General features: G+C 44.9%; 1 protein-coding gene across 2 annotated transcripts in view; it reads right to left on the bottom strand.

Moving 5' to 3' along the window:
- kif6 (kinesin family member 6) overlaps positions 1 to 26,058 on the bottom strand; it is a 288,300-nt gene extending 262,242 nt beyond the window's left edge. For both annotated transcript variants that reach the window (XM_082957633.1, XM_082957634.1), the window contains exons 1-3: positions 25,844 to 26,058; positions 13,812 to 13,921; positions 10,594 to 10,668 (exon numbers count right to left, since the gene is read on the bottom strand). In XM_082957633.1, coding sequence (XP_082813759.1) covers positions 10,594 to 10,668; positions 13,812 to 13,921; positions 25,844 to 25,942 — 284 coding nt within the window. In that variant the 5' untranslated portion in view covers positions 25,943 to 26,058. The remainder of the gene's footprint in view (positions 1 to 10,593; positions 10,669 to 13,811; positions 13,922 to 25,843) is intronic.
- Between the last annotated feature and the right edge of the window lie 299 nt (positions 26,059 to 26,357).

Below are 26,357 nucleotides of genomic sequence, written 5' to 3'. Positions count from 1 at the left end.
TTGTAAAGTCCATGGAGAATAAGAACACCTCCTCCCAACTGCCCACTGCACTGAGGATAGGAAACTCTGTCACCACCGATAAACCCACTATAATTGAGAATTTCAATAAGCATTTTTCTACGGCTGGCCATGCTTTCCACCTGGCTACCCCTACTGCAGTCAACAGCACTGCACCCCCCACAGCTACTCGCCCAAGCCTTCCCCATTTCTCCTTCTCCCAAATCCATTCAGCTGATGTTCTGAAAGAGCTGCAAAATCTGGACCCCTACAAATCAGCCGGGCTAGACAATCTGGACCCTTTCTTTCTAAAATTGTCTGCCGAAATTATTGCAACCCCTATTACGAGCCTGTTCAACCTCTCTTTCGTGTCATCTGAGATTCCCATAGATTGGAAAGCAGCTGCTGTCATCCCCCTCTTCAAAGGAGGGGACACTCTTGACCCAAATTGCTACAGACCTATGTCCATCCTACCCTGCCTTTCTAAGGTCTTCGAAAGCCAAGTCAACAAACAGATTACCGACCATTTCGAATCCCACCGCACCTTCTCCGCTATGCAATCTGGTTTCAGAGCTGGTCATGGGTGCACCTCAGCCACGCTCAAGGTCCTAAACGATATCGTAACCGCCATCGATAAGAAACAATACTGTGCTGCCGTTTTCATTGACCTGGCCAAAGCTTTCGACTCTGTCAATCACCACATCCTCATCGGCAGACTCAATAGCCTTGGTTTCTCTAATGATTGCATCGCCTGGTTCACCAACTACTTCTCTGATAGAGTTCAGTGTGTCAAATCAGAGTGCCTGTTGTCCGGACCTCTGGCAGTCTCTATGCCACAGGGTTCAATTCTTGGGCCAACTCTTTTCTCTGTATACATCAATGATGTCGCTCTTGCTGCTGGTAAGTCTCTGATCCACCTCTACGCAGACGACACCATTCTGTATACTTCTGGCCCTTCTTTGGACACTGTGTTAACAACCCTCCAGACGAGCTTCAATGCCATAACTCTCCTTCCGTGGCCTCCAACTGCTCCTGAATACAAGTAAAACTAAATGCATGCTCTTCAACCGATCGCTGCCTGCACCTGCCCGCCTGTCCTGCATCACTACTCTGGACGGTTCTGACTTAGAATATGTGGACAACTACAAATACCTAGGTGTCTGGTTAGACTGTAAACTCTCCTTCCAGACTCACATCAATCATCTCCAATCCAAAGTTAAATCTAGAATTGGCTTCCTATTTCGCAACAAAGCATCCTTCACTCATGCTGCCAAACATACCCTCGTAAAACTGACCATCCTACCGATCCTTGACTTTGGCGATGTCCTTTACAAAATAGCCTCCAATACACTACTCAACAAACTGGATGCAGTCTATCCCAGTGCCATCCGTTTTGTCACCAAAGCCCCATATACTACCCACCACTGCGACCTGTACGCTCTCGTTGGCTGGCCTTCGCTTCATAATCATCGCCAAACCCACTGGCTCCAGGTCATCTACAAGACCATGCTAGGTAAAGTCCCCCCTTATCTCCGCTCACTGGTCACCATAGCAGCACCCACCTGTAGCACGCGCTCCAGCAGGTATATCTCTCTGGTCACCCCCAAAGACAATTCCTCCTTTGGCCATCTCTCTTTCCATTTCTCTGCTGCCAATGACTGGAACGAACTACAAAAATCTCTGAAACTTGAAACACTTATCTCCCTCACTAGCTTTAAGCCCCAGCTGTCAGATCAGCTCACAGATCACTGCACCTATACATAGCCCATCTATAATTTAGCCCAAACAACTACCTTTCCCCTACTGTATTTATTTATTTTATTTTGCTCCTTTGCACCCCATTAACTATTTTTCTACTTTGCACTTTCTTCTACTACAAATCTACCATTCCAGTGTTTTACTTGCTATATTGTATTTACTTTGCCACAATGGACTTTTTTTGCCTTTACCTCCCTTATCTCACCTCATTTGCTCACATTGTACATAGACTTATTTTTCTACTGTATTATTGACTGTATATTTGTTTTACTCCATGTGTAATTCTGTTGTTGTATGCTGTCGAACTGCTTTGCTTTATCTTGGCCAGGTCGCAATTGTAAATGAGAACTTGTTCTCAACTTGCCTACCTGGTTAAATAAAGTTGAAATAAAAATAAATAAAAGGAAGAAGCCACTGCTCCAAAACCGCCATAAAAAAGCCAGACTATAGTTTGCAACTGCACATGGGGACAAAGATCGTACATTTTGTCCTCTGGTCTGATGAAACAAAAATAGAACCGTTTGGCCATAATGACCATTGTTATGTTTGGAGGAAAAAGGGGGAGGCTTGCAAGCCGAAGAACACCATCCCAACCGTGAAGCACGGGGGTGGCAGCATCATGTTGTGGGGGTGTTTGCTGCAAGAGGGACTGGTGCCCGTCACAAAATAGATGGCATCATGAGGCAGGAAAAGTACGTGGATATATTGAAGCAACATCTCAAGACATCAGTCAGGAAGTTAAAGCATGGTCGCAAATGGGTCTTCCAAATGGACAATGACCCACGCATACGTCCAAAGTTGTGGGTTAGGGTTAGGGTTAGGGTTAGCAATAGCCTAGTTTACCAATTCTGGAAATGAGACTTAAAAACGCATCCAAATGTAGGTGTGATACATATGAAGTAAAAAAATGAGTATGTTGTCTCATCCATGGCTCTTCAACTCCTAATGAATTTGCTGACCACTTCAATGTGTGCATAACATTGTCAGCATTTTTTAATACATTCCATCGCCATTCATCACCAATGGGGGGGCAAAACATCAACAGGGCTACTTACACCTCTGATTTAACAACTGGCGAGACTGGATTTAAAAAGGTTAAGACCTTCAGGAATCTAGAACATTCCATTAGATCGCCGTAAATGTGAATCCAAAATCTGAATTCAACAGCTGAAGAAGAAATGTCTCACATTGGAGAAAGACAACCCATGGTTTGAATCAGTGCCCCAGAATGACATGGGGCTACATCCTGGCCCAGAAGCCAGAATCTATATGCTGGTGACTTTTTGAAGGGTAACCGAAGACAGAAGGCTATGGTCTGAGTCCGGTCAAAGATATTTGAGCCCTGAGTCAACCCAGACATCTCACGTGTTGTTTATGTCTCCTAATAATGACGATAATGAAAAGCACTTGCGTATTCCATAAATACCCCTATTATGAGTAAGAGGTGGAATTAGGACGAGAGCGCAAGGGAGAGAGAGAGAGAGAAATTGAGCAGGGCAGGGGACGAGAAAGGAAGCGAGAGAGAGAGAGAGAGAGAAACATCATTCAGATAACAACATCAAGACCTACATTTGATCGCAGGAAATTCCAAGTAAATGCTCTAGTCTTTGCCTATCTCCCTTGGGGAGCAAACCCTGAATTAGCCTAACCTTAGGCCAAGGGAAAAGCTCAAAGACACCATGTAAGAAGAGTAGCCAACCTCTGCCAAGTTTGAAAATACTTGAATTGAGAGATTGACAATGATAAGAATAACAACATTTTATATCAGTGGTAATTCTGCTGATTTGACCACTAAGTGTGCCATCAATTAAAAAGATCTAAACTCAGCAATAAAAGAAACGTCACTTTTTCAGGACCCTGTCATTCAAAGAAAATTTGTAAAAATCCAAATAACTTCACAGCTCTTCATTGTAAAGGGTTTAAACACTGTTTCCCATGCTTGCTCAATGAACCATAAACAATGAATTAACATGCACCTGTGGAACGGTCGTTAAGACGCTAACAGCTTACAGACGGTAGGCAATTAAGGTCACAGTTATGAAAACTTAGGACACTAAAGAGGCCTTTCTACTGACTCTGAAAAACACCAAAAGAAAGATGCCCAGGGTTCCTAATCATCTGCGTGAACGTGCCGTAGGCATACTGCAAGGAAGCATGAGGACTGCAGATGTGGCCAGGAAAATAAATTGCAATGTCTGTACTGTGAGACTCCTAAGACAACGCTACAGGGAGACAGGACGAACAGCTGATCATCCTGGCAAGTGGCAGACCACGTGTAACAACACCTGCACAGGATCGGTACATCCGAACATCACACCTGCGGGACAGGTACAGGATGGCAACAACAACTGCCCGAGTTACACCAGGAATGCACAATCCCTCCATCAGGGCTCAGACTGTCCGCAATAGGCTGAGAGAGGCTGGACTGAGGGCTTGTAGGCATGTTTGGTGAGGACCTGCCTTACAACATCACCGGCAACAATGTCGCCTATGGGCACAAACCCACCGTTGCTGGATCAGACAGGACTGGCAAAAAGTGCACTTCACTGACGAGTCACGGTTTTGTCTCACCAGGGGTAATGGTAGGATTCACGTTTATCGTCGAAGGAATGAGCGTCACACCGAGGCCTGTACTCTGGAGCGGGATCGATTTAGAGGTGGAGGGTCCGTCATGGTCTGGGGCGGTGTGTCACAGCATCATCGGACTGAGCTTATTGTCATTGCAGGCAATCTCAATGCTGTGCGTTACAGGGAAGACATCCTCCTCCCTCATGTGATACCCTTCCTGCAGGCTCATCCTGACATGACCCTACAGCATGACAATGCCACCAGACATACTGCTCGTTCTATGCGTGATTTCCTGCAAGACAGGAATGTCAGTGTTCTGGATATATAACGACGGAATTAATCGAACAAAGGGACCATTTGTGATATTTATGGGACATATTGCAGTGCCAACAGAAGAAGCTCGTCAAAGGTAAGGCATGAATTATATCGTTATTTCTGAGTTTTGTGTCGCGCCTGGCGGGATGAAATATGATTGTCTGTGTTGTTTGATGGGGTGCTGTCCTCACATAATAGCATTGTTTGCTTTCGCCGTAAAGCCTTTTTGAAATCTAACACTGTGGCTAGATTAACAAGAAGTTCAGCTTTAATTTGGTGTATTGCACTTGAGAATGTATGAAAGTTAAATATAAAAAAAATATATATTGAATTTGGCACTCCTAGTGGCCGGAGACTTTAATGCAAGGAAACTTAAATCAGTTTAACCAAATCTCTATCAACTTGTTAAATGTGCAACCAGAGGGAAAAAAATTCTAGATCACCTGTACTCCACACACAGAGACGCGTACAAAGCTCTCCCTCGCCCTCCATTTGGTAAATCCAACCACAACTCTATCCTACTGATTCCTGCTTACAAGCAAGAATTAAAGCAGGAAGAACCAGTGACTTGGTCTATAAAAAAGTGGTCAGATGAAGCATATGCTAAACCACAGGACTGTTTTGCTATCACAAAATGCTGATCCTCAACACTGGAGCTCCCCAGGGGTGCGTGCTCAGTCCCCTCCTGTACTCCCTGTTCACCCACGACTGCATGACCAGGCACGACTCCAACACCATCATTAAGTTTGCAGACGACACATCAGTGGTAGGCCTGATCACCGACAACAATGAGACAGCCTATAGGGAGGAGGTCAGAAACCTGGCCGGGTGGTGCCAGCATAACAACCTATCCCTCAACGTAACCAAGACTAAGGAGATGATTGTGGACTACAGGAAAAGGAGCACAGAACACGCCCCCATTCTTATCGATGGGGCTGTAGTGGAGCAGGTTGAGAGGTTCAAGTTCCTTGGTGTCCACATCACCAACAAACTAGAATGGTCCAAACACACCAAGACAGTCGTGAAGAGGGCACGACAAAGCCTATTCCCCCTCAGGAAACTAAAAAGATTTGGCATGGGTCCTGAGATCATCAAAAGGTTCTACATCTGCAACATCGAGAGCATCTGACCGGTTGCATCACTGCCTGGTACGGCAATTGCTCGGCCTCCAACCGCAAGGCACTTCAGAGGGTAGTGCGTACGGCCCAGTACATCACTGGGGCTTCTCAACAGTTTTTCACCCAAGCCATAAGACTCCTGAACAGGTAAACACTGCTGCTACTCTCTGTTTATCATATATGCATAGTCACTTTAACTATACATTCATGTACATACTACCTCAATTGGCCCGACGAACCAGTGCTCCCGCACATTGGCTAACCGGGCTATCTGCACTGTGTCCCACCACCCGCCAACCCCTCTTTTTACGCTACTGCTACTCTCTGTTCATCATATATGCATAGTCACTTTAACCATACCTACATGTACATACTACCTCAACAAGCCAGACTAACCGATGTCTGTATATAGCCTTGCTACTGTTATTTTCAAATGTCTTTTTACTGTTGTTTTATTTCTTTACACACACACACACGCGCACACCTTTTTTTCGCACTATTGGTTAGAGCATGTAAGTAAGCATTTCACTGTAAGGTCTACACCTGTTGTATTTGGCTCACGTCACAAATAAACCTTGATTTGATTTGATTTGGAGTGCTGCATCAGATAACCTGGCCTCCACAATCACCCGACCTCAACCCAATTAAGATGGTGTGGGATGGGAGAGTGGACCACAGAGTGAAGGAAAAGCAGGCAACAAGTGCTCAGCATATGTGGGAACTCCTTCAAGAATGTTGGAAAAGCATTCCAGGTGAAGCTGGTTAAGATAATGCCAAAAGTGTGCAAAGCTGTCATCAAGGCAAAGGGAGGCTACTTTGAAGAATTTAAAATATATTTAGATTTGTTTTACACTTTTTTGCTTACTACATGATTCCATATCAAATCAAATTGTATTTGTCACATGTGCGGAACCGTGAAATGCTTACTTACAAGCCCTTAACCAACAATGCAGTTCAAGTTAAGAAAATATTTACTAAATAAACTAAAGTAAAAAATAAAAAGTAATAATAAAATAACAATAACGAGACTATATACAGGGGCTAACGGCACTGAGTCAAAGTGCAGGGGTACAGGTTAGTCGAGGTAATTTGTACTTGTAGGTATGGGTAAAGGTGGGGCGGTGTCAATGTAAATAGTCCGGTGGCCATTTGATTAATTGTTTAGCAGTCTTATGGCTTGCTGGTAGAAGCTGTTAAGGAGCCCTTTGTTCCTACACTTGGCACTCCGGTACCGCTTGCCGTGGTGTAGCAGAAAGAACAGTCTATGACTGGAAGCTTTGACAAAAACATTTTCTCTGACACAGCCTAGTATATAGGTCCTGGATGGCAGGAAGCTTGGCCCCAGTGATGTAGTGGGCCATACGCACTACCCTCTGTAGCGCCTTGCGGTTAGATGCCGAGCAGTTGCCATAACAGGCGGTGATGCAACGGTCAGGATGCTCTCGATGGTGCCGCTGTAGAACTTTGAGGATCTGGAGACCCATGGCAAATCTTTTCAGTCTCTTGAGGGGGAAAAGGTGTGTCTAGCCTTTTCACGACTGTCTTGGTGTATTTAGACCATTATAGTTTGTTGGTGGACACCAAGGAACTTGAAACTCTCAACCCGCTCCACTACAGCCCCATCAATGTTAATTTGGGCCTGTTCTGCCTGCCTTTTCTGTAGTCCACAATCAGCTCCTTTGTCTTGCTCACATTGAGGGAGAGGTTGTTGTCCTGGCACTACACTGCCAGGTCTCTGACCTCCTCCCTATAAGCTATCTCACCGCTGTCGGTGATCAGGCCTACCACTGTGTCGTCAGCAAACGTAATGTTGGAGTCGTGTTTGGCCACACAGTCGTGGGTGAACAGAGTACAGGAGGGAACTAAGCACGCACCTATGAGGGGCCCCAGTGCTGAGGATCAGCATGGCAGATGATTTGTTGCTACCTACCCTCAACACCTGGGGTAGGCCCATCAGGTAGTCCAGGATGCATTTGCAGAGGGAGGTGTTTAGTCCCAGGATCCTTAGCTTAGTGATGAGCTTTGTGGGCACTATGGTGTTGAACGCTGAGCTGCAGTCAATGAACAGCATTCTCACATTGGTGTTCCTTTTGTCCAGGTGGGAAAGGGCAGTGTGGAGTGCGATTCAGATTGTGTCGTATGTGGATCTGTTGGGGCGGTATGAGAATTGGAGTGAGTCTCGGGTTTCTGGGATGATGGTGTTGATGTGAGCCATGACCAGCCTTTCAAAGCACTTCATGGCTACCGACGTGAGTGCTACGGGGCGGTAATCATTTAGGCAGGTTACCTTCGGCACAGGGTGGTCTGCTTGAAACATATTGGTATTCCAGACTCGGTCAGGGGCAGGTTGAAAATGTCAGTGAAGACACTTGCCAGTTGGTCAGCGCATGCTCAGAGAACACGTCCTGGTAATCCATCTGGCCCTGCGGCTTTGTGAATGCTGACCTGTTTAAAAAGTCTTATTCACATCGGCTACAGAGAGTGTGATAACACAGTCATCCGGAACAGCTGATGCTTTCATGCATGCTTCAGTGTTGCTTGCCTCGAAGCGAGAATATAAGTTACTTAGCTCGTCTGGTAGGCTTGTGTCACTGGGCAGCTTGCGGCTGTACTTCCATTTGACGTCCGTAATAGTTTGCAAGCCCTGCCACATTCCACGAGCGTTGGAGCCGGTGTAGTACAATTCAATAACCCTGTAGTGACGCTTTGCCTGTTTGATGGTTCCTCTGAGGGCTTACCAGGATTTCTTATGAGCGTCCGGGTTAGAGTCCCGCTCCTTGAAAGCGGCAGCTCTACCCTTTAGCTCAGTGCGGATGTTGCCTGTAATCCGTGGCTTCTGGTTGGGGTATGTGCGGTCACTGTGGGGATGACGTCATCAATGTACTTATTGATGAAGCCAGTGACTGATGTGGTGTACTCCTCAATGCCATCGGAAGTATCCCGGAACATATTCCAGTCTGTGTTAGCAAAACAGTCCTGTACCTTAGCATCTGCATCCTCTGACCACTTCCTTATTGAGCGAGTCAATGGTACTTCCTGCTTTAGTTTTTGCTTGTAAGCAGAAATCAGGAGGATAGAGTTACGGTCAGATTTGCCAAATGGAAGGCGGGCATTGTACGAGTCTCTGTGTGTGGATTTAAGGTGGTCTAGAGTTTTTTTCCCTCTGGTTGCACATTTAACATGCTGGTAGAAATGAGTTAAAACGGATTTAAGTTTCCATGCATTAACATCCCTGGCCACTAGAAGCACCGCCTCTGGATGAGCATTTCTTGTTTGCTTATGGCCCTATACAGCTTGTTGAGTGCCGTCTTAGTGCCAGCATCGGATTGTTGTGGTAAACAGACAGCTACGAAAAATATAGATGAAAAGTCTTGGTAAATAGTGTGGTCTACAGCTATCAGGAGATACTCTACCTCAGGCGAGCAAAACCTTAATATTAGATTTTGTGCACCAGCTATTATTAACAAACAGACAGACTGCCACCCCTTGTCTTAACGGACGCAGCTGTTCCATCTTGCAGAAGGAACGAAAACCCTGCCAACTGTATGTTATCCATGTCGTCATTCAGCCACAACTCTGTGAAACATAATATATTACAGTTTTTAATGTCCCGTTGGTAAGATATCCTTGATCAGAGCTCATCCATTTTGTTATCCAATGATTGCACGTTGGCTAAAAGGACTGATGGTTGAGGGGGTCTACACACTCGCCTACAAATTCTCAGAAGGCAGCCCAACCTCCGACCCCTTTTCTCTGTCTTTTCTTCACGCAAATGATGGGGATTTGGGCCCGTTCCCGAGAAAGCAGTATATCCTTCGCGTCGGACTCCTTAAAGAAAAAATCTTCGTCCAGTTCGAGGTGAGTAATCACAAAAGTTATTTTCGGTCATAAGTGACGGAAGCAGCAACATTATGTACAAAATAAGTTAAAAAGTAAGTTACAAACAACGCGAAAAAAACAAACAAATTGCACAGTAATGGTGGTTTACTGGTAAACTTAGAACATTTCCAGTAATATACCCTCCCTTTGCAACCCTAGAGCACTAGAAATTAGGGAGGGGTAGCCCAAAAACTGGGAAATCTACATATAGTAGAGCAAAAATTATGATGAGCTTCGGCGAAGGATACCCGCTGCATTGCGGCGAGAGGCTTATCGCATGCAGGATAGCAGCGTGTGTGACCCCCATCTGCTAGCTCACCACTTTGTGGTTTGGACCAAAAATCACAGCCTCCCTTCATTTCCATCTTCGCACTAGCTCAGCTTACTGTCAGAGCAACGTGCTACCAGTCAACATGCCTGGCGAAGTCTGTGTGGTCTGGGCCTTGCTGCAACATTGAACAGAGGCCCTAGGGGTGAACGAATGGTGTGTAGGTGAACATTGTTCCTGAGCACTGTCTCAAGATCAGTTTTCCTTTCATTTTTTAGGGTTTGAGGTAAAGGAAGCTGATCCTAGATCTGTCATTAGTGGCTATCGGTTTTCAACCTCTTTTTGGTGGAGAAGTTAGGCCCACCTTAAACATGTCACCTGTATCTATAAGTCTAAGTAGTAATCTTGACTGGGCAGCACAGTTTAGAATAGAATGGACCACAGACAATGGAGAAAGCAACTGTACTTGTGTTGAAAAACTCGAATAGGGATTCACACTGCCAAAACAGTGCCTGCCTACAATTTTTGATAGTTTTCTTTTGGTTGTCCAGTTATTAGGTCTACCTTCGAGAATGTCAGATATCCAACACAGTAGCTTGTTAAAATGGTTAGCATGAAATTAGAACAAAACATTTAGAAGATTCACTCTATCTAACCTTGAAGTTTAAAACAAGTTAAAGGGTGTCTCACCTGTCTGCCACTGGCTTGGCGATGGCTTCAAATATGTCCTCTTGCTTGACTGTTTGATCAAACACCTCTTGGAACCTGAAGGGAAGTGGGAAAATAAAGGACTTTCCACACACTGCACTTTAAATAGAGGAGAAATCATTACTTCTATGCACAACAGAAAATTAACACTTTGGACCGGGGTTACAGCCTGGACTGAAAATAATGTTCGGTAGAGATTCTCCTCTAAGCATGCTTTTTAGTCCAAATGTAGGCTTAATCGGAGTTCAGGAAACCAGCCCATGATCTCCAGTAGGCCAATACAAAGGACAAGCAAAAAAAGGATTTTGAGATGAATATTTGAGACGAATATCTTATTAAATAAACCCAAAACGTGGACTGAAGAACGTACTCCTTAAAGGGGCAATCGGTCACCCGCCACTGATTTGGTAAACAGCTGAGGGATGGGGATAGAGAAATGTAACCACTCTAAAATTCTTAGACAGAGCTATGAATGCAAGAACTGACCATCCATGAGATCAAAATTATAGATGTAATCATGATTTGAGGTCATACAGTTGAACTAAGCTTAAGGTACTCTACATTACTTAAAGTATGTGGACACATGCTCATAGAACATCTCATTCCAGAATTATGGGCATTAATATGGAGTTGGTGCCCCTGTTGCTGCTATAACAGCCTCTACTCATCTGGGAAGGCTTTCCATGAGATGTTGGAACATTTCTGTTGGGACTTGCTTCCATTCAGCCACAAGACATTAGTGAGGTCAGGCACTGATGTTAGGCCTGGCTCGCAGTCGGCGTTCGAATTCATCCCAAGGTGTTCAATGGGGTTGAGGTCAGGGCTCTGTGCAGGCCAGTCAAGTTCTTCCACACCGATCTCGACAAACAATTTCTGTATGGACCTCGCTTTGTGCACGGGGGCATTGTCATGCTGATATTGGAAAGGGCCTTCCCCAAACTGTTGCCACAAAGTTGGAAGCACAGAATATCATTGTATGCTGTAGCAATTCGATTTCCTTTCACTGGAACTAAGGAGCCAAGCCCAAACCATGAAAAACAGCCCCAGACCATTGTTCCTCCTCTACCAAACTTTACAGTTGGCACTATGCAATCGGGCAGGTAGCATTTTCCTGGCATCTGCCATACCCAGATTCCTCCGTCAGACTGTCAGACGGTGAAGCGTGATTCATCACTCCAGAGAACGCGTTTCCACTGCTCCAGAGTTCAATGGCGGCAAGCTTTACACCACTCCAGCTGACGCTTGGCATTGAGCATGGTGATCTTAGGCTTGTGTGGGTCTCCTCGGACTTGGAAACCCATTTCATGAAGCTCCCGCCGAACAGTTCTTGTGCTCATGTTGCTTCCAGAGGCAGTTTGGAACTCGGTAGTAAGTGTTACAACCGAAGACAACAATTTTTACACACTACGCGCTTCAACACTCGGCGGTCCCATTTTATTTGTATTTTATTTCACGTTTATTTAACCAGGTAGGCTAGTTGAGAACAAGTTCTCATTTACAACTGCGACCTGGCCAAGATAAAGCAAAGCAGTTCGACACATGCAACAACACAGAGTTACACATGGAATAAACAAACATACAGTCAATAAATACAATAGAGAAAGTTTATATACAGTGTGTGCAAATAAGGTAGGATAAGGGGGGTGAGGCAATAAATAGGCCATAGTGGCGAAATTTTTACAGTATGGCAAATTAAACACTGGGGTGATAGATGTGCAGAAGATGAGTGTGCAAGTAGCGTTCTGTGACCTTGTGTGGGGCTACCACTTCGCAACTGAGCTGTTGTTGTTCCTAGATGTTTCCACTTCACAAAAACAGCACTTACAGTTTACCAGGGCATCTCTAGCAGGTCTGAAATTTGACCAACTGACTTGTTGGAAAGGTGGCATCCTATGACTGTGCCACATTGAAAGTCACTGTAAGGCCATTCTACTGGAAATGTTTGTCTATGGAGATTGCATGGCAGTGTGCAAAATTGTATACACCTGTCAGCAACAGGTCTGGCTGAAATAGCCGAATCCACTCATTTGAAGGGGTGTCCACATACTTTTCTTTATACAGTGTATTTATAAGTTATATTATTCAAGAATAAACATATTACGTATATAAAAGTCCCAAAATCATTGTAGCAATCTCATTTACCCCTTTAAATTATTTTCCAAACAGTGGGCATAGTTAGGCTAAGTCATCTTCAAAGCCTGCCACACCCCAAATAATGTCCCTGGGAAGACGGGAAAGATCTATCAGGAGCAGTCCGCCCCGAATGCTCTTCTATGTGGGATTTTATTCCAACAGGCGCAAGGGAACTTTCGCAATCTATTAAAAGGCTGTTGTGGTTAAGAGGCCTCTCAATAGCCACGGCTGACTACAGAACTGTGAATTGAGGGCTTGGAAGCGTGGCATGAAGGGCTCTGCCCTGTATTATAAGGACAGCAGCCTTCACCGCCACAGTGAATCAGACATTGTATCTTTGCCATTACGTAGGCCTATGTGAAAAGAGAAGTATGTCTATGATTTTGTTGCCTGTTACACACACTAAATTATTCCGCTGCTCTGTCGTTCACTACATACTTTAATCTGAGACTGTCATCATTGAAGTTGTTTGTGGTGACGAGGGGCGTTTTACAAAACAAAGTAATTTGCAATTGGTTAGAGACGACCCAATCAGAGTATCAAAGCCAATGTTCAAAGCCAAACCATTGTTTTCTGGACCAATCTGACGGACTATAAATATATTTTTTTGCATTCGGTGAAGGGTCGTGGGAGGTACTCAGATCCAGACTCATTGCGAAGAAGAAAGTAACATCCGTGTTCGTGGCGTAGCGTTTGGCCAGACCAAGGAGTCTTGGTAGCCGGGCAAATGCTTTTGCACAGACACTTTGCCCTTATGTAGTTCTGTGAATATCCCGCTAACAACCTGAAGGAATTGATGAGCAAATGCTATTTAGAAATAGGCTTAAACGCAGGGGTAGGGTTAGAGCTAGTGGTTAAATCCTTCCCAGCATGACCATACAGTGACAACCATATACCAGTGTCGGCTAAAGTGCATTTTCATTCAACTTAAGAGCATGTCGCTGTGGTAGAAAACGTGTTGAAAGTCATAAACTAAGCCCCTACACCTGAGCCGTTAGGTTCTAAGCCTAATGACAATAGAAATACCATGATCCATGATGCATGTGATGTGTTCGCCCGATGCTCACCTGAACTTGTAGGTCTCCTTCTTGTTGTTTATGAAGCCGTCAGCCAGGTCCTTGGGTACCAGGAACTCCAGTATGGAACCCGCCGGCTCCTCATTGTCCACACAGTATACCTGAAAGAAGAACAGTGTTAGCTTGTTATTCTTGCGTTGCCAGACATCATTACATATTGTAGCTAGGCCTAAACAGTTGTTTGCAAGGCTAGCTTGTTAACCTGTTATGGCTAGGGGGCAGTATTTTCACAGCCGGATAAAAAACGTACCCGATTTAATCTGATTATTACTCCTGCCAAGAAACTAGAATATGCATATAATTATTAGCTTTGGATAGAAAACACTCCAAAGTTTCTAAAACTGTTTGAATGGTGTCTGTGAGTATAACAGAACTCATTTGGCAGGCCAAAACCTGAGAAGATTCCATGCAGGAAGTGCCCTGTCTGACAATTTCTTGCCCTCCTTGATTATCTCTATCCATTACAGAGGATCTCTGCTGTTACGTGACACTTCCTACGGCTCCCATGGGCTCTCAGAAGGCGGCAAAAAGCTGAATCGTGGCTTTGCAGGCTCTGGTTGAAAAAAGTAGCGCGTTTGGGTAGTGGCTGGTTACAGTACTGTGAGACTCAGGCACGTGCCCGCGTCGACCCCATGCCTTGTTTTCTTTCGTCTGTTTACCTAAACGCAGATTCCCGGTCGGAATATTATCGCTTTTTTACGAGAAAAATGGCATAGAAATTGATTTTAAACAGCGGTTGACATGCTTCGAAGTACGGTAATAGAATATTTAGAAATCTTTTGTCACGAATTGCGCCATGCTCGTGACCCTTATTTACACTTCGGATAGTGTCTTGAATGCACGGACAAAACGCCGCTATTTGGATATAACGATGGATTATTTTGGACCAAACCAACATTTGTTATTGAAGTAGCAGTCCTGGGAGTGCATTCTGACGAAGAACATCAAAGGTAATCAAACTTTTGCAATAGTAAATCGGAGTTTGGTCAGGGCTTAACTTGGTCGGTGTCTAAATGGCTAGCCGTGATGGCTGGGCTATCTACTGAGAATATTGCAAAATGTGCTTTCACCGAAAAGCTATTTTAAAATCGGACATATCGAGTGCATAGAGGAGTTCTGTATCTATAATTCTTAAAATAATTGTTATGTTTTTTGTTAACATTTATCGTGAGTAATTTAGTAAATTCACCGGATGTTTGCGGGAGGTATGCTAGTTCTGAACGTCACTTGCTAATGTAAAAAAGCTGGTTTTTGATATAAATATGAACTTGATTGAACAAAACATGCATGCATTGTATAACATAATGTCCTAGGAGTGTCATCTGATGAAGATCATCAAAGGTTAGTGCTGCATTTAGCTGTGGTTTTGTTTTTTGTGACATTATATGCTAGCTTGAAAAATGGGTGTCTGATTATTTCTGTCTGGGTACTCTGCTGACATAATCTTGTCACGCTTGTCGTTGGAAATGGCGGACCAAAACGCAGCAGGTATGTGTATACTCATCTTCTTTATTTGACGGAAAAGAAGGAAAAACCCAAACAAACACGTATACAAAAAATAAGCAAACCGATGAACGACAAAATGACAGCCTTGAAGGCAACACAGCAATCCAAAGACAATCTCCCACAATTAGACGACAATCTCCCACAATTAGACAACAATTCTCCCACAATTAGACAACAAACACACCCAACTAATATAGGACTTCCAATCAAAGGCAACACCACACAGCTGCCTTCAATTGGAAGTCCACCCCAATTAACCAAACATAGACATACAACTAACTAGATAACACATAGAAATACATACACACAGACCATAAACCAAAAACCCGGAAATACTAAATCAAACACCCTATTTTCCAAAACACCACCCCGAACCACATAAAACAAATACCCTCTGCCACGTCCTGGCCAAACTACAATACCAATTAACCTTATAATGGCCAGGACGTGACAAATCTAATGTTTTGCTTTCGCTGTAAAGCCTTTTTGAAATCGGACAGTGTGGTTAGATTAACGAGAGTCTTGTCTTTAAAATGCTGTAAAATAGTCATATGTTTGAAAAATGGAAGTTTTCGGATTTTAAAGGAGTTTGTATTTCGCGCCACGCCCATCATTGGATATTGGAGCAGGTGTTCCGCTAGCGGAACGTCTAGATGTAAGAGGTTAACAATAGACATAGGGCTATTTCAGAGAATAGAAATGCATTGTGGTCACACAGTGCTTGGCAAAAACAAACAATGGAAAAGTTTAGGTTAACTCATGAGGCATTTATAAATTACGGGGGGGGGGGGGTGATTCAATGTACAATTGTGAGTCAATTGTGAGTTCGCTCAATATTTTATATAGCTGAACCAACACAGGCCTCATTCTTAAGTTAAATTATATGTTCAATCAACTTTGAATTTTAGGTTGAGTGAACATACAATTCAACTTGAGAATGTATTGGATCTTGTTTGCATATTTCCCAGTGTGCCTTGCCTTTCGAGTGAATTATTACCATCCATAACTGTATTGTTAGCAACAGAGACATGGTTGGTGTATTCAATGGCTTTTCAGTCCTGTAGCCTTCACCAAGTGAGTCTCTACATTACCATTAGGCTATTATTTTAAGGCCTAGTTACACCCTAATGCAGTGGTCTGAAACTCTTGGTTTACAGGCCACATCAAGCCTGCAAGTCACATTTTGGTAGCATGCAACGTAATGTGTTGGAATCCAGCCAGAGTGAGGATATCCAACAATTGGAAATATAATCACATTTATTGAGACTGCTGGGTCAGGAAATATTTATTATTGAGACTACCTAGGCCTAAATCATATACAGAAAGTATTCACACCACTTGTATTTTTCCACATTTTGTTGAGTTAGAGACAGAATTTGAAAGGGGGAACCCTGACCTAACTTCCCGGGCTATTCGGAGGGAGCCGTGGAGCAAACCGGAGCCGAGAAAGGAGTCGAGCGCCAAGCTTGACGCGAGATTCCGGAAGGAGGTACTGGCAGAGAGGGCACGACTGAGCAGGCGTGCAGAGGGGCGAGCGATGCATTACGGGGTGATGTGCACTCTCTCGCCCATCCGCACGCACAGTCCGGTGCGGCGGTACGGGCTCCGCAGCGTTGCCGTGCTAGAGTTGGCACTCAGCCAGGAAGGAGTGTGCCTGCTCAGTGCATCTGGCCTCCAGTGTGTCTCCTCGGCCCAGCTTATCCTGCGCCTGCTCTACGCACGGCAGCCCTCATCCCCCAGCACAGCCCAGCTCGCCCTGTGCCAGCGCTCCGCCCGTGCCGGGCTACAGGGACCATCCAGCCAGGACGGAGTGTGCCAGCCCTGAGCTCCAAACCTCCGGTGCGCCTCCACGGCCCAGTGTGCCTCGTGCCTGCTCTGCGCACCCAGTCTCCTGTAAGTCTTCCCAGTCCGGGGAGTACGGTCCCAGCTCCACGCAGGAGGGCTCCAGTGACGCTCCTCAGCCCGGAGCCTCCAGTGACGCTCCACAGCCCAGAGCCTCCAGCGACGCTCCTCAGCCCGGAGCCTCCGGCGACGCTCCTCAGCCCGGAGCCTCCAGCGACGCTCCCCAGTCAGGAGCCTCCAGCGACGCTCCTCAGCCCGGAGCCTCCAGTGACGCTCCCCAGCCAGGAGCCTCCAGTGACGCTCCCCAGCCAGGAGCCTCCAGCGACGCTCCCCAGCCAGGAGCCTCCAGCGACGCTCCCCAGCCAGGAGCCTCCAGCGACGCTCCCCAGTCAGGAGCCTCCAGCGACGCTCCCCAGTCAGGAGCCTCCAGCGACGCTCCTCAGCCCGGAGCCTCCAGCGACGCTCCCCAGTCAGGAGCCTCCAGCGACATACAGAGAGATCGTTGATGAAAACCTGCTCAAGACCTCAGACTGGGGCGAAGGTTCACCTTCCAACAGGACAATGACCCGAAGCACGCAGCCAAGACAACACAGGAGTGGGTTCGGGACAAGTCTCCAAGCCGGCTATCATGTGCCTTTTACTGAGGAGTGGCTTACATCTGGCCAATCTACCATAAAGGCCTGATTGGTGGAGTGCCGCAGAGATGGTTGTCCTCTCCCATCTCCACAGAGGAACTCTAGAGCTCCGTCAGAGTGACCATTGGGTTCTTGGTCACCTCCCTGACCAAGGCCCTTCTCCCCCGATTGCTCAGTTTGGCCGAGAGGCCAGGTCTAGGAAGTCTTGATGGTTCCAAACTTCTTACATTTAAGAATGATGGAGGCCACTGTGTTCTTGGAGTCCTTCAATGCTGCAAACTGTTTTGGTACCCTTCCCCAGATCTGTGCCTTGACACAATCCTGTCTCTGAGCTCTACAGACAATTCCTTCGACCTCATGGTATGGTTTTTGCTATGACATGCACTGTCAACTGTGGGACCTTTTACAGACAGTTGTGTGCCTTTCTAAATCTCCAATCAAATTAATTTATCACAGTTAGAAACATCTCAAGGATGATCAATGGAAACAGGATGCACCTGAGCTCAATTTCAAGTCTCATAGCAATGGTCTGAATACTTATGTAAATAAGGTATATCGGTCTTCTATTTTTTTATACATTTGGTAACATTTCTAAAAACCTGTTTTTGATTTGGGGTATTGTGTGTAGATTGTTTTATTTAATCAATTTTAGAATAAGGCTGTAACGTAACAAATATGGGAAAAGTCAAGGGGTCTGAATAATTTCCGAAGGCACTGTATGTCACCTTCTGTCATAAACATGTTTTCCCATTTCAAGAGGTTAAAAGGGGACACTTAAAGTGAAAGGGTTGATGACTTATTCTTAAAATCAGCCATAACTCCTCTTGTGACAGGGCGAATGGAAGCTTGTTGTGTGGAACATGGAAAGGTAGTTGAATGCAAGCTCAACAAAATACCAAAATTTAACTTGTTATCAATTTCTAGCCTATCTAGGCCTATCTATAGGTAACAGTGTTATGTTTTCCACCACAAAAACACCAGAAAATAGCCAGAGTAGAACCAGCTCAGAACCAGCTCACCTGCTTTTATGATTTGACTACAGATGTTCAATGTTTCTTTAGAAAATAATTGAATAGATTTACCAAATTAAAACCAGATGTCAGTTCTCATTACAGGCTTGCCCTTTTTACCTGAGGGACAAATGTAAATTAATCACTAATCAACAAAATAGGCCTAGCTAACTAGTCCATTACAATGATGGTGTCACGCCCTGACCTGAGAGAGCCTTTTTTATGACTCTATTTAGGTTTGGTAAGGGTGTGATTTGGGTGGGCATTCTATGTCCTTTTTTCTATGCTTTGTATTTCTTTGTTTTGGCCTGGTATGGCTCTCAATCAGGGACAGCTGTACATCGTTGTCGCTGATCGGGAGTCATACTTAGGCAGCCTGTTTTTCTTTGGGGTTTGTGGGTAGTTAATTTCTGTTTAGTGTTTTGCACCTGACAGAACTGTTTGGCTGTCGGTTTCTTGTTTTTATTTGTTTAAAGTGTTCTATCTTCAATAAATTCATGATGAGCACTAACCACGCTGCGCTTTGGTCCCCTTCTTCTACAGACGACATGCATTACAGAACTACCCACCAACAGAAGACCAAGCAGCGTGGTTTGGAGCATCGGGGGGAAGGATGTACATGGGAGTTGGAACGTCAAATCTGGGAGGACAAGCGAAGGGAGCTATGGGAACCTGAGAGCAGCCTCCCCAAAAACATTTTTGGGGGGCACACGGTTAGTTTGGCAGGGCCAGGGTTGAGCCCTAAGCCATCTCCCCGTGCTTACCAGAGGCAGCGCGGTACTGGTCAGGCCCCGTGCTATGGGGTGATGCGCACGGTGTCGAGGCCGAGTATCCACAGGCCAGTGTGCTCGGTGCCAGCGTCCTGCATTTGCCGGGGGGAAGTGGGCACCCAGCCAGTACGGCGGTGCCAGTCCTGCGCACGAGACCGCCAGTGCGCCTCTACGGTCCAGTGTATCCTGCTCCCCGCACTAGCCCTGAGGTGCGTGTCTTCAGTCTGGCGCCTCCAAAGCCAGCACCACGCACTAGGCTTCCAGTGCGTCAGCCCAGTCCAGTACGTCCTGTTCCCGCTCCTCGCACTAGCCTTGGGGTGCGTGTCTCCAGTCTGGTACCTACACTACCAGCCCCATGCACCAGGTGTCCAGAGTGTCCGGCGACAGTGCCTCGTCCAGAGTGTCCGGCGACAGTGCCTCGTCCAGAGTGTCCGGCGACAGTGCCTCGTCCAGAGTGTCCGGCGACAGTGCCTCGTCCAGAGTGTCCGGCGACAGTGCCTCGTCCAGAGTGTCCGGCGACAGTGCCTCGTCCAGAGTGTCCGGCGACAGTGCCTCGTCCATAGTGTCCGGCGACAGTGCCTCGTCCATAGTGTCCGGCGACAGTGCCCCGTAGAGAGACGGCCCACAGTCCAGAACCGAGAGAGACGCAGTCTACAGTCCGGAGCTTCCAGAGTCGCCCTACAGTCCGGAGCTCCCAGAGTCGCCCTATGCTTTGTATTTCTTTGTTTTGGCCTGGTATGGCTCTCAATCAGGGACAGCTGTACATTGTTGTCGCTGATTGGGAGTCATACTTAGGCAGCCTGTTTTCCTTTGGGATTTGTGGGTAGTTAATTTCTGTTTAGTGTTTTGCACCTGACAGAACTGTTTGGCTGTCGGTTTCTTGTTTTTTTTGTTGTTTAAAGTGTTCTATCTTTAATAAATTCATGATGAGCACTAACCACGCTGCGCTTTGGTCCCCTTCTTCTACAGACGACAAGCGTTACAGATGGTGAAAATGTAGGGTTAAGTGGGTTAAAATCTTCCTAGAATTTGGACACAAACATGGGACATACCAGAATTAGGATGTAAAGAGAAAACGAATAGGCCTAGCTAACTTATTGGAATGAAAACACACTTCTATTCAAAGTATTTTATCAAAATATACACACACACACAATGTCTAAAGGACATAAAAGGCACTCTTGTGATTAGGGAAGAACACTGATGGGGAAGACCATTGAATACTCAAATCCAGGGCAAGGTTTGTTGTGTGGTTGAGGTTTGATGGCCTACTCAATGCACAGCGCACAATACCGTGGGTAGTTGCAATAATAGGCTAAATGGTACTAGCTACAGGCCTAGGTCGACAGTCTCTAGACTTTTAGAGAGATTAGCCTAACCCTGAGCTGAAGGCCTACCTTTTAGGCTACACCCATACCGTACTATACCATAGAACAGGACAGTGTGGTCATAGCTACAAAGGGGGCAGAATTGTTGTATGAGCCAAGGGCTGCATTCCAAACACTTAACAGACACATCCTCTCCCCTCAAACTAAGTGGACACTTCTGATGACCTATCATGACATCTGATGAGTTTACACTTGCAGGGCAAAGGCCGAGGGAGGAAGGAATTCATTTTAAATGGACCGCCCTTGCCCGGAAATTCGTCACTCGTTCATGACAATAGTATTTTCAGCCACCGGTAGCTTGTGGGTGCTTTATACGCGCTACAGTCAATTATGATTGCATGTCTACTTATATAAACTATATTATTATTAATAGAAGCCTACTGTATGATAGCTAGCAAATTAATTGTCTAACATTAGCCTGCCTAGCTACTTCTGAAGAAGGAAAATGTTTTATTTCTACAATTTCCAAAAGCTAGCGAAACAAAAACATCATTACTTTTACGAGACGTGTTTGTGCATTAGTAGCACAATTTCGAACTTATTTAAATTTGTTTTTACTTACACTTGTATGTTGACTCCATATTGCCGTTTTAAGTTTTGGCTGACTTTATTTAGCGGATGTACAATCATCGTGAATTGAATTATGGGGCGTTTCAGGCCCCGAAGTGAACAGAACTGTACACTGGAAAACTCCATAAAAAAATGAGGGCTAAGGGGCTTACGTTGCAAACTTCCCTTGCCTGGCTAATGTTTTGAACCAACGAAAAATATGGCCGGGGGGATTCCCCCGGGCCCAAGGCGAGGGTAAGTGGACGAGGGTGTGTCATTTATGAGTTTGAAAGGCAGCCAATGAATCATCATGAAATAAGGCCAGGAGGGTTGGACATTAAATAATAATGGGAGAAATATAGCTATAAAGTTACACACTTGTCAATCACAAATGATTGACAACAACAAGCATTCCAGGTAGCCATGTGGCTCGGCCTACTACTATCGAGCTCTAGGGTTGCGGTCCAAACACTTAACAGACACACCCTATTAGTGATGGGTCATTCGCGAACGAGTCGGCTCTAAGAACCTGCTCTTGTAGGTGAACGTTGGGAGCCGGCTCGCATGTCAGAAAAGCCGAATCTATTTATAAAAAAATTAAGATATCAAAACATTTAAATGAATAAAATTCAATAATTCAAAGAACAGAAAAATAAATAAAATAATATAGGCCTAAATGCTCAAGCGCACACACATTCGTTCTGACTGTCGGCTCAGACTAACACCCTCACCTTTTGTTTCTGTCAAGCAAACATGATGTGTCAACCAATTTTATTTTACCTTTATTTAACCAGGTAGGCTAGATGAGAACAAGTTCTCATTTGCAACTGCGACCTGGCCAAGATAAAGCATAGCAATTCAACACATACAACAATACAGAGTTACACATGGAATAAACAAAACATACAGTCAATAATACAGTAGAACAAAAGAAAACAAAAAGTGTATATACAGTGAGTGCAAATGAGGTAAGTTAAGGCAATAAATAGGCCATGGCGGCGAAGTAATTACAATATAGCAATTAAACACTGGAATGGTAGATGTGCAGAAGATGAATGTGCAGGTAGAGATACTGAGGTGCAAAGGAGCAAGATAAATAAATAAATAAATACTGTATGGGGATGAGGTAGGTAGATAGATGGGCTGTGCGTGAGGGAGTGCCGAGCCAACTCACTCACAGTCACACACTTAGCAGCCGAGGAGAGAGAGGAAGGACAGCTGTGAAAACAACAGCTGTAAAATGTGTCGTAAGCATAGTAGCATTTGGATGCATTTTAATAAGTAGACAATGTTAGAGCACAGTGTAGAATTTTCTAAAACAAAATCTCATATAAAGCCGGTTCTACGCACAACCTACACCGGCATATGCGAACTGTGCACACAACTGTGAAGCTAGCTGTAGCAGAGCTTCGAGAAACTAGCGGCCTGCTAGTGATAGTGGTGGAGCCAGCACCTCCGTAGGCCTACTTGACTGAGTGGATACTCCGCGACCCACAGGAACGCAGTCTTTGATGGACCAGTTTATGCCAAAGTCCATGTCTGTAGTAAAACAAGGCCAAATTGATATTGCATTGGCTAAAATGATTGCCACCGAGTTACATCCATTTTCGATCGTGGAGGACAGAGGTTTTAGTAATTATAGCAATAGTCTAAATCCAATGTACACAATTCCAAGCAGGAAAACCCTTTCAACAGCACTTATTCCACAACTCTACGAGAGCACACAGGCTTCAGTGCGGGAAAGAGTCCAAAAAGCTACTGCAGTTTGCCTTACCACTGACTGCTGGGTAACCACTTCTTACATGTCGGTTACATGTCACTTCATTGAAGATTTTTCGATGTCTAGCTGTCTTCTGGACTGCTTTGAGTTCAGCGACAGACACACCTCAGAGAACTTGGCAGAGGAACTGTTGAGAGTGGCCAGAGAATGGCAAGTAGGTTGAAAAGTGATCTGTTCTGTTAGCGACAATGCAGCTAACACAACCAAAGCCATGAAAATGTTAAAATGGACCCATCATCCAGGTCTTGCCCACACAATCAACCTGATTGTAAGAGATGCTCTGAAGGTGATGAAGCCCACTGTGGACAAAGTGAAAGCAGCTGTGGAATACTTCCACAGGAGCACAGTAGGTGCTGAAAAACTAGTCTACACAATGCCAGATGGAGATGCCTGAGCTGAGGACTAAACAAGACTGCACTACAAGGTGGAATTCAACATTTTATATTGTTGAAGCGTTTTCTTGAGTCAAAGGATGCAATCATCTCTACCCTGGCCATTGTCAATGCACCTGTTGACGCTCTGACCCAAGAGGAATGTGAGGTGGTGGAGGAGGTGTGCAGAGTCCTGGAACCCTTTGAGCAGGTCACTGTGCGATCAGTGGAGAGTAGTAAGCAGTTATTACTACATCATTATTTAATCCAGTATTTTATATGTATATGAGCAGTAGATGAGAATGTAGTATCAGTAGACAAAACATGAACCTGAACTAATAAGTTACTGTTCTCTCTTTTCAGCTATGTGACAGCCTCAAAAATGATACTCCTGTGTAAGGGTCTGCAGCGAATCACAGCCAGCCACCAGAGAGAAGCAGATGTAACCACAGGACATGTGACAGAGTTGATGGACACCCTATGTTCATCAATGGACAGAAAGTGCCACAGAATGGAATATAATCACATGCTATCAGAAACCGCTGCACTTGACCCCAGGTTTAAGAAGTTAGCCTTCAGTGATGCCAGAGCGATTGATGAGGCTCTTCAAAGAATAACCTCAGCAGCAGTGAGGGACAGCCCCAGCAGTCAGCTGGCTCAGGCACTAGGGCAACAGGAAGAAGAGGGATCAGATGGAGCAGAAGCACCAGCAGTAGTGCCACAAACGTCTGCTGTTTGGGTGCTGTTTGACGAGAGAGCAACTGGGGATGCAGCAAGAAGGAATCCCTCAGCAGATGCCATAATGGAGGTCTGATCCTATTTGGAGGAGCCCCTCCTCCAAAGATCTGCAGATCCTCTGAGCTGGTGGAAGAACAAGGCCTCTGTCTACCCACGGCTTACTAAAGTCATGAAAGGGAGACTGCATAGTGGCCACATCCAATCCCTCTGAGAGGGTCTTCTCGAAAACAGGACAAATAATTACTAAGAGAAGAAACTGCATCAGCCCCTTCGAAAGTGAGGCAGCTTGTATTTCTGAATGCAAATCTCTCATAAAAGCAAAATATGGTCAACATTGCTGTGTGCTGCTGGTTATAACATGGCAATAAAGAAGAGAGAGAAAAGAGGGAGCAGTTTAATGTTTTAAGTGGATGCTGCAGTTTTGCACATTGTTATTTATTTTTCTTTGATATGGTGCAATATTCTATTATGCTGTTCAGACTATAATCGCTTTGAATGGTTGGATTTATATGCATTTTGTTTATATACATTAAAAAGTTTAAATGTTTAATAGCATTCTTTTTCATAACAAACCAATGCATTTTTAAATACATTGTGGTTAAGGTAGAGTATGATTTCATTTAATATTTTAATTAGAATTGTTTTAACACCAATCATAGTCAAACTATCGCAAACTGTTTGACTTGAAAAAATACAAAACCAATTTTTTTAAAGAGCCGTTTGGGAGCCAAAAGAGCCGGCTCTTTTTGGTGAGCTGAGTTGAACGAGCCGGCTCACTGAAACGATCCGGCTCACTGAAAAGAGCCGGAATGCCCATCACTACACCCTCAGCCCTCAAATTAAGTGGACACTTCTGATAACGTTTCATGATGTCTGGCGAGTATACACACTTCTGTTCCCACATGTACTTCCTGTATTGATGTGTTTGTTATTATTAACAACAACAAAAAAACACTGGCAGGGCAAGGGGCGAGGGGGAAGGAGTTATTTTTAAATGGACCATCCTTGGCCGGAATATTCGTCACTTGTTCATCCCGCGATGATTGTGTTTTCAGCCACCGGTAGCTTGTGGTTTCTTTATATGCGCTACAGTCAATTATGAGTGCATGTCTACTTATATTAAATATATAATTATTAGTATAGGCCTATTGTATGATAGCTTGCAACTTAATTAGCTAACTAACGTTAGCCTGCCTTTATTCATGTTAGTCGAAGTTGAGCAGAAACAGGCAATTCTGACTGACTGGTAACTTGTTTGCTAGCTAAGTAGCTGGCTTGGCTAAGTAACCATGTGGATACCGCAGAGGGATAAAGCAAGCTGACCTATGCATAGTGAATTACTGTTAAACTCATCTCCACGATGTAACGCGTTACTTCACAAATTAGCCTATGTTGTGACCCAAATGAACCTTGCACAAAATACGATGCACTTACCGAGGCGGTTTTCTTTGTGGGTTTTACGCGGGCAAAGATCTGGATGCTCTGTTTTACCATTTTCTCTTCAACTGGGATCTGCGAATCATATGTTTTCATGCAAACGCAATCACATTTGGATAACGTCTGGGTAAACAAACTTTTACGATGACAGCCCCACTCCAGTCAAGCGTTTTGGATTTGTTGTAGCAGTTGTTGCCAGGTGAGGAGTCACGTGATGTCGAGGGGCAATACACAGGGAATGTGATTGGTCATCTGTATCTTCTTCAATGGGGTTTAACGGCGGATGGTATCCAATGTTAATGGTGCATTACCGCCTCCAGCTGGACGGGGTATTAAATGTGAAAATAAAAACCATTTCTGTATTGGGGGAAAACGACATCATACAAAATTAGACAAATCAACTAACAAAAAACATCCCACATCTTCAATACAGTCCAATCCAAAATAGATCCCTCCACAGGCTCAGGCTCCTGTGATGGCAGAACATTCCACTGAAATCATGAAGACGCCA

Source organism: Salmo salar, chromosome 11, assembly GCF_965601325.2.
Source record: "Salmo salar chromosome 11, fSalSal1, whole genome shotgun sequence".
Classification (NCBI taxonomy): Eukaryota; Metazoa; Chordata; class Actinopteri; order Salmoniformes; family Salmonidae; genus Salmo; species Salmo salar.
Note: the sequence above shows the minus strand (reverse complement) of the source record. Positions and strands in the feature narration are given on the sequence as shown.